This window comes from Acomys russatus, chromosome 21 (assembly GCF_903995435.1).
Source record: "Acomys russatus chromosome 21, mAcoRus1.1, whole genome shotgun sequence".
Lineage (NCBI taxonomy): Eukaryota > Metazoa > Chordata > Mammalia > Rodentia > Muridae > Acomys > Acomys russatus.
In genome coordinates, this window is record NC_067157.1 from 9123208 (window position 1) to 9132518 (window position 9311).

A 9311-nucleotide genomic window follows, 5' to 3' on the forward strand; every position below is an offset into this window, starting at 1 on the left:
TAACCTAAGGTTTTAATGTGGTAAAATAAAATAGAACACTGCCTTTACCTTCCTAACCATGGGACAGTGCAGCGGAATTTGGCATGAGCCAGTTTTGCGGCATAAGCACCGCTCTCTTGACCGTGTTCGTCATCCCGGTGTGCGCGCATTTGCGCGCATTAAAGAGCAGCTTCAAATTTCCCCAGTGACTGTTGTTTGTAAAGGAGAGAGATCCTAGTTTATGCTTTATTTTCTTTATGTGAGTGAGCACAGAATTGTTTTCCTGATATGGGGGGGGGGGGGCTGGTATTTGCTAATATAATGGCAACCGCAGAACCTACTGACAAAGGTGTGTAATTTGTGAAACAGCTGAGTGGGCACAATTGTGATTTCCAGTTGCCCTCAGCACTCCAGGCACCTCTCATAATGCTTTCCCTGGGCGTGTGTTTGCGTTGATAAGAATCGCATCCAAGTACAAAGCGCCAGCCTAATTATAAGAACCACAGAGCAAGCATGAGGGTATACATTTTCTTTTTTTGTATATGCTTTCTGATTTACAGAAGATGAGGCGATCCTAGCTGACATAGCTTTGGAGCAGTAGGGCTGCGAATGCCATTTTCCTACACTAACGCACCATTTGGCCTTCCCCTTGTACCTTCGGGGCACTGTTTTCTGTGAGTGGTGATTCCAAGTCCTCCCAAGGTCCCTGCCGTGGCTCCAATGTAAGGCAAATGCATGAAGCTGCCCTGTGGTTTGGAGTGCAGGCCAGGGATAGAGCAAAGTAATTAGTTCCCATTGGGAATGACATTTCTCTACACATCAGGCTCGTTTGGCCTTAGGTAAGCCACTCAAGCTCAAAATAGTAATAATCATGAAAATGGCAGAGTGGTGCACACCTGCCGTTCCCCACGCTCCAGAGGCTGAGGCAGGAGGATCACTGTGAGTCCCAAGGCAGCCTGAGCTAGATAGTGAGTTCCCAGCCAGTCTAGGTGACTTAGACCCTTTTCTCAAAAGCAATAACAAAAATGGTTTAGACTCTGAGGCACGCCCCAGCCACCATGCTAAGTGTTATTTCACACTCATGAGGTGTGAGGGGTGCACCCCTGGCCTGCACCCCAAACCACAGGGCAGAAATGAATGGCCATTGGTTAGATGTGACAGCCAAGGGACAGAAAGACCACATAATGAACTTCAAGTGCCCAGTTAATACACAGCATTCAAAGCAGGCACAATTAGCTCTTCTCGGCAGGAGGGGCCCATGGAAGAGCAACAGGGGTAAACCAGAAATGATCCCACTCAAAGCCTGGAACCCCTCCACAGCTGAAGAGAGTGTCATGGCTCAGCTAAGGTGGGGCACAAGATCTGGGGTTGGAGACTCCAGGCAGGGAAAGCTGAGGAACAGCAAGGGGCCCTTCTAGCCATTTGTTATGGACATGCCTGTTTCCTTATGCAACTCTCAAAAACTGCCCTGTCCGGTCTAGCTACCCCAAAGTTACCATCTAAATCACTCTGTGACAAGTTTTCAAATTAAATGAATCCAAAGAAGACACAATGACCCTTTCTTTATTCTAATTACAGCCGCTGGGAGCTAGTGACTATTTGGAATTGTCAAAGAACTTTGATACAGTGTTCGTGCGGAACATTCCACAATTCTCACTGGCAAAGCGGACTCAAGCACGGAGATTCATAACTCTCATTGATAACTTCTATGACTTCAAGGTAAGGACGGACCCCATTCTCACTGAACTGAACACCGTGTGCCCTGAAGTCAGATGATCTGGGTTCGAATCCTGGCCGTACTTCTTCCTTTTCTGCTCTGTGCCTCAGTGTCCCTATCTGTATATAGGGGTACGTGCAGACGGTTGTTGTGTGGACTATGCACGTTGAATGCTGTGAACGTCCTACTAGAAGCCGTGGCAGCTAGTGGCAGCCTCCATCACAAATCGCTCTGCCACTGCACTAATGTCCCACCGTCCTACAAGTAGATTGTGTATACCAGACTGAGTTCTTAGTGCTCAGTGCTCAGGGCTCAGTGCTATCCGAAGGAATGGCTGGACTAAGAATGATGAATAGCCCTTTGCCTTGTTGAAATGTGGCCTATGGCCCCGCCCCTAAGCCCCGCCCCCCACCGCCCCTCCCACCACCCAGAAACTAACTCGCTAGAGACACCATGCTGCTCTGGTTTTAATCCTTGTTTCTCAGCTGGTAGTGCAGAGCCATTGCCTGCCCACAAAAGGCAGTGTACCCTAGTGGTTTAAGGAGCAGACGCTGGCTCCAGGCTCAGCCCCTGAGCTTTATTTAGCTGCCTTCCTTGGAAGTGAAGGATAACAATAGTATGTGTGTGATTTTGTGAGGGTGAAATGACCATAGAAAATACTTAAGACTTAGTCGGGCAGGCAGTGAGCTTGCAACCCAGGCAAGCCCCTCTTCACAGTGAGCGCCCTAAAAAGAAGATACCCACAGTAAAAAGAGTTTAAGCATAAAAAACAAAACAAAACAAAAAAAACTACTCTAAATTTCCCTTCCCAGCCTTTGCTAGAATTAAGCAGTAATTCTAAAATCGAGGGGATTTTGTCGGGAAGGAGGCCAGGAACAGAAGATGCAAGAGTTTAATGTTTTATTTCCTTATCCATTTAATGACCCCGCCACCCTGAGCAAGATGCTAAGCTGAGAGTCGGTGGCAGCTGAGACTTGGCGGTTGCCCTCACGGAGCCTAGGGCCCAGGGTCCCAGCAACGCGTCTGTGGAGATCGTGCTGGGTTACCAGTTCAAGATGGCCACTAGGACACAGGAAGAGGACCACGAGAACAGTGGAGAGAGGCCTAGGGAAGTCCTCTGGGGTCTAGTTGCGTCAGAACCATCAGGAACACTTAAAACCCAGATTCCTGAGCCCCTCCACCGCCCGCTTTAGCGAAGGAGTGCCAGGCATGGGGCCCGGAAGCTCATGTTTGCACGTTCCTTATGAATGTCAGGGGATGGAGAGCTTGCTCCAGCACAGGGCAGGAGGGTCAGCCTGGGATAAGAGTGGCTAAGCATGAAGGGCAGCCTGCGGGCTCAGGTGAAACAGCTCGGAAAAGTCTCTGTCGGCAGGCAGAGAAGTCAGTATGAGCAGGTCAGGATATGAGGCACTGCCCTGTCCTCACAGTGGGTCTCTGCCCACCGGCTGCTGTTACGATTTCATAAGGCCAAGGCTTCTGGAGGAAAATAGTGGATGTGGCTTTGGAATAGAGGGTAAAGGTTCACACTGTTTATGTTTCCGCTGGAAAAGCCATAAAGAAAATCTGTTCCCCATTGCTCAGCCTGTTTCTCAATCCTCTCCCACCTTTTCACTTGTTTAAAGGAATAAAAGCTTTACCTGGCAGTGTGTGGTGGAATACTCAAGCTCCCCCCCCCCCCCCCCAGCATCCTGCCAACTAAACCACACATTTGGAGATTTTTACTCTCTTCTAAAGTATAGTCAAAATTATCTTATTTCAGAAATTGAGAGCATTAAGCAGACATTATTCTAGAACGTATTCATGAAGATGTATGAAATAGGACGTTTCCATTTAAGTAATGAAAAATGTGTCATTTGTGACTGAAAGAATTTATTAAAACAAGAGTGCAAGTCCCTAAAGTCAATATGTTGTTTTAAAGTATTGATATGTTTACTTAAATGATGATTTTTTTTTTGAAAGGCTCACAACAAACATGGGTTCTTTAAACATCAGGAGTGATGTGTGTTGGAGCTAGGCATGGTGTACATGCCTGTGGTCCCGGTGTGGGGGAGGAAGAGGCAGGAATATAGTGAATTGCAGGATAATCTGCATTACATCTGCCTGAAAGAACAAAATGACATGAAAAACAAGTACTATTTGTTTCTAAACTAATGGACACAAAATATACAAAAGATATAAGCTGGAGGCTGGAGGGATGGCTCAGCGATTAGGAGCACTGGCTGCTCTTCCAAAGGACCTGAGTTCAATTCCCAGCACCCATATGGCAGCTCACACCTGTCTGAAACTCCAGTTCCAGGGGACCTGACAAAACCACCAATACATACAAAGTAAAAAAAAATTTTTAAGTAAAGATAGAAATTGGTTTCAAGCTGTGATTGTGTCTACATATTCACCAAACACAAAGGAAGCTGAGGTAAAGTTCTTTGAAGAGGGCCCTGGCAGGAGCTAATAGGAAAAAGATCTGGAGAGATGGCTCCATGGCTGACCGTGAGTACTGCACTTCCAGAGACCCCTAAGCCATGCCAGCCACTTACAGCTGCCTCCAGCTCCAGCTCCAGGGGATCTGACACCCTCTTCTGAACTCTGCAGGCACCCATGCACGTACCCACACACCAGATATAAATAATGGAAAATGAATCTTAAAAAGAGAAAGGGCTTCAGGCAGATCTACGTGGAACCACCATGTCCCCAAAGGTCCTTCCTCTCAAATGTCTTGCACTAGGAGTGTTTCAATACGAGCTTTGGAGATGCTCTGGACATCCAAACCACAGCACCAGAGGCAAGAGCCCTGGAGTAGCTCTGCGGTTCCCTGGGTCTGCTTCACATCGGGCGAAGCCGTGTGGAAAGGCATTGAAAAATGCTACGTGGTTTTCAAGCATCGCTTGACCACAAACAACTAGGAAAAAGCACAGACATCCAAAAAGCAAAAACCCAAGCTCCTTACATGTCAAACAGGTTTCATTTGGTGAGACACCGTTCTTTCAGCGTGAGTGTGGAGTCCCACCATCTGTCTGCTCTTTTCCTGGTTCAGGTACGCATAATTTGCTGTGCGGCAGCTCCCATCTCAAGCTTATTTTTGCATCAGCATCATGACAATGAGTTGGAGCACAGAATACTGATGGATGATTTGGGGCTGAGCCAGGTAGGTGATATCAACTTGATTTTGTTTTATTACAAAGCAGCTTGATGGCTTGAGGTTCAGTACATGCTACATTTTGCAGAAGTGTGATGTATAGTCAACCATCGAATTGATGCTTTCTGGCTGGCTTTGTCTCAATAGAGAGTCTCGTCTCGGAGCCCCTGGTGAGTGGGTAGGCCAATGCTTCATTTTCACAGAGCAGCAACAGAGTCCCGTAGTGTACCTAGCAAGTCCCCAGCTTCATTCAAAAAGAAATCCACGCTTCACTCCCAGAGTTCTCATTAAGCAAACATCTGTAGAGAACCTCTGGGTACCAGGCTCAGGGATGCTCCGTAGGAAACAGACTGAGGTGGTCTGGGTTGTTCTGGAGTTCGGACTCTGCGTTCATACCAGGCCAAGCAGAAGGAGTCTTTTCTTCTGTGAGAGCACTATGGACTATATTAATCAGCTACCAACCATTGACCTGTTAGTCAAAAGTTAAATTGTCAGCCCTGGGACTGGAGAGATGGCTCAGCACTTAAGAGCACTGGCTGTTCTCCCAAAGGACCTGGGTTGGATTCCCAGCCCCAACATGGCAGCTAACTGTCTGTAACTCTAGTTCCAGGGGATCTGATGCCTTTTTCAGGCTTACATGTACCCTGCACAGACATATAGTCAGGCAAGACACCCATATACGTAAAACAAAAAATAATAATTAAATCTCAAAAAAAAAAATTAATTGCCAACAGTGACCCTAAGAACTGGGATCACATTCTTCTAGGCCCAATGGTAAGGTCTTGTTGACTTGAATAGACAGTATTCATCCTAGGAGTTTGAGAGGAAGGGACCAAGAATGCTTTAACAGGTGAGCTTTGAAAGCACAATTGCTTTGTGTGTCCTCTTCAGGCCACTGGAGCAAAATACTGTAACATATAGAACTTACCCAACATGGAAGCCGATTCTCACAGTTCTAGTCTGAGCTCAAATTGTCTTGTCATATGCATCACGTGGTGGGAGGAAGGAAGGATCTCCCTGGGCCTGCTTTTAGGAAGACACCATTCCTGTTCTTGAGGACTTCACTCTCCAGTCCTAATGAACTCTCTAAGGCCCCGTCACCTGATGCCACTTCTTTGAGTATCAAGGTTTCAATGTTCAGACTGTGGTCGTGTAGGAATAACTGTTTAACCCCACCCCTGTCCCGTGTGGGAGCCACAGCCCTGTTGCCTCTCAAAGAGCAATCCCTGTGTACAGTCGTTACCTTTGCTGATTTCACTGGATGTGCCTGAGGGGCTAGTCAGTCAAATTAGCTTCCCATCAGGGGCTCTTAACATTTCCACAAGAGTCAGGCTCAGACAGAGGCCCAAGTGAGCTGTGCTCATCAGGGAGAGATCAAGGAATGTAACTTCAGGGTCCTAAGTCACAGTGACCCGGTGGGGAAGATGGGCTTAGGATCTGAAAGAATTTAAGAGCAACCGGCCAAGGAGAGAAAGGAAAACCAAAGCCATCCTCCATGTTGTATCCAGCCCCGGGGTGCTGCCTGGCCTCACAGTGGGAGAGCTCCCAGCACACCCCTCAGCAAGGGGACCAAATATCCCAGTGGCTGAGGGCCAAAAGCAGCTCTCATCTTTGCAAGCTCAGATTTCAGGAAGGTTCTCCCGAGCCGGGACCCACAGGACCTTTCAGCCACTCAGTCCAGAAAAGGTTCCTTGGCTTGTTCTCTGGAACGTCCTAACTTATTTGGACTGCTGGGGTTTCTCTTTCTTTCTTTCTTTCTTTCTTTCTTTCTTTCTTTCTTTCTTTCTTTTGTTTTTGTTTTGTTTTGTGGAGGGGGGGCGGTTCTTTTTCTCTGTGAGGTTTTTAATCTTCCCGTCTTAGCCCATGGAGTTCTGGGATTGTAGTGTAAGTCACCATGCCTGGAAAAACTATCATCTTTTTGCCATTAGCTGCTTTTGGGGAGAGATTTCTTTCTAGCATGTTCCTTTAGAGTCTGCAGAGAACTTCCATTCTGAGTAAAACTTTCTGCCCTTGGATTCTCTGTTCCAACTTTGATCTGACATTTTTTTTCTTTTCCTTCTGGTTCTGTTGATTACCTATCGGTTTAGATCAATTGACACTTTAGTTCCATTTAAGAGATTGACATGAGAAAATAAGGGAAAACATATTGTCTAAATGGATAAGCCTAAGGTTTTTTTGTTTTTTTTTTAAACCTGGACTTAATGCACACGTCTCCCTTCGGTTTTCACTGGGGCTGGCTTTTGTCTGTTCCGCTCACAGGACTCAGCGGGGCTCTCCATGTTTACCGGAGAAGAGGAAATCTTTGCATTTCAGCGCACGATTTCCCGGCTCACGGAGATGCAGACTGAGCAGTACTGGATTGAAGGGGACAGAAGCAAGAAGTAACTGTCACAGTCACATGAATTAAAAAAAAAAAAAAAAAAAAAAAAAAAAAAAGGCACTGGTTAAGGCTGGGAGCCCACATTGTGTGACTTGACCAGGTCACTTCCTTCTCATCAATTATGCACTTGTCCTCGGACTGTCATCTGAGGCAGCAGATGACGGGTGCTGAAGAAGTCTTTGCAGATCCATGTTTTACCTATTTATTTGGACTTAATTTCCATATCGTAAAGTGGAATCATCACTCCTGAAGATGACTGCAGAACCTGACGTGTTAGCTCCTGACTGAACCTTGAACATAAACACACAGCGAACGCAGGATGCCTGAGCAAGCGTCTCTAAGCTTCGGCCGCACAGTAGTCACACTTTAGAAATACATTTGCTATAAGAAGCAGGCAGAATCCTACTTTTCATCTCAAAACAAAGGAAGCTTTCTGGACATTTAAACCGAAGGGGAAAGCATTTTACGTTGGCCCCTGCATTTCTGTTTGTTGGTTGGCAGTGAACTGCAGTGATCTCCAGGCCTGGAGAGAACCTATGTCTAATCTGTTAGACCTAGGTTGGCAGGTGGTGCCTGATCTCATAAGGACATGGATTTAAAAGCCATCAGGCAAGGAACAAGCGTGAAATTCCAGCTAAGGAGCAGGGCAGGTACCAGGAATGTGACTAGGAGAGTGATGGAGGAGGCAGAGCCACGGCCACACCAGCAGCAAGGTGGACTGACTAACCCCCATCACCTGAGGCTACCTTCCATCACCCAAGGCTACCCCCATCACCTGAGGCTACCCTCCATCACCTGAGGCTACCCTCCATCACCCGAGGCTACCCCTCATCACCTGAGGCTACCCCCATCACCTGAGGCTACTCCCCATCACCTGAGGCTACCCTCCATCACCCAAGGCTACCCCCATCACCTGAGGCTACCTCCCATCACCCAGGGCTACTTCACTGTTCCTCCATACCTGCAGAATCCATTCTCCTTGATGCTGAGTGGCAGAATTGAACCCGGTAGGAAACAGGAAAGGACCCTTGACAAATCTTCTGTAAAGCTAATCTCTCCTCCATTGAGCCTCTCGGATTCGTTTAGGTAAAGCCTGTCTTTGCTAAGTTTTATCACCACAGGGATTTAGGTTAAGAACGCTTGCTGATCTCAGAGTTCAGTTCCTTGCATCCATGTCAGGTGGCTCAAAACCACCTGTACCTCTAACTTCAAGGGGCCTGATGTCCTCTCTAGCCTCCAGGGCCCCCACATATACATGCCTACATACCCACAGAGACTAGCACACACCCACATAAATGTAAAAAGAATTAGTCTTGTTTTTAGAGGAGAAAGAGAGGCTTAAATTTGGAGTCGGTTAAGATGGCTCAGCAGACACAAGGGCTTGCTGCACAATCTTGGCACGGTGAGTTCAATCCCTGGGACCCACAGTTGAAGGAGAGAACCAGTTTCTCAGTGTTGTCCTGACTGTCACACCCACGCCTGTACTTATCACACACAATGCACATAATAAAAAAAAAATTTTTTTAAGGCCCTCCCTTCCCCCCCCCGAGACAGTGTTTCTCCGTGTAGCCTTGGCTGTCCGGGACTCACTTTGTAGACCAGGCTGGCCTGAACTCACAGCAATCCACCTGCCTCTGCCTTCCGAGTGCTGGGATTAAAGGTGTGCACCACCACCACCCAGCAAAAAAGGCCCTCTTAATCCTTCTTCAGAAAAAGAAAAACTATGAACTCTCAAATGATGTAAAAATCAACTGGGAGACTAGTCAAACAATCATATTCTAATCATTGTAAATACATTCTTTGAGGCTATTTGCCATTTATTAAGCTGTCTGCGTCATTCTATTCTGGATAGTAATGCTTCTATGTCAAGCAGATAGATGAGTGGCCAAGCGTGGAAAAAAGTCTGAATTAGGGTGTCTGAAAGTTAAATGTGGTGTAACCTCCGCCTGTACATACAGATGCGTGGATGGATGGATGGATGGATGGATGGATGGATGGATGGATGAGAGGGTGGATGGACAAATAGATGAATGGATGGATGAGTGAGTGGGTGGTTGGGTGGGCAGATGGATGGATGGGTGGGTGAATAGATGGATGGATGG

General features: G+C 47.0%; 1 protein-coding gene across 1 annotated transcript in view; it reads left to right on the forward strand.

Moving 5' to 3' along the window:
• The window catches only part of Afg1l (AFG1 like ATPase), a 160620-nt gene extending 153392 nt beyond the window's left edge, over nucleotides 1–7228 (forward strand). Inside the window, exons 11-13 of the mRNA XM_051164152.1 lie at nucleotides 1558–1698; nucleotides 4728–4838; nucleotides 7089–7228. Of these exons, the coding sequence (XP_051020109.1) occupies nucleotides 1558–1698; nucleotides 4728–4838; nucleotides 7089–7214 (378 nt within the window). The 3' untranslated portion in view covers nucleotides 7215–7228. The remainder of the gene's footprint in view (nucleotides 1–1557; nucleotides 1699–4727; nucleotides 4839–7088) is intronic.
• The last annotated feature ends 2083 nt before the right edge of the window (nucleotides 7229–9311 follow it).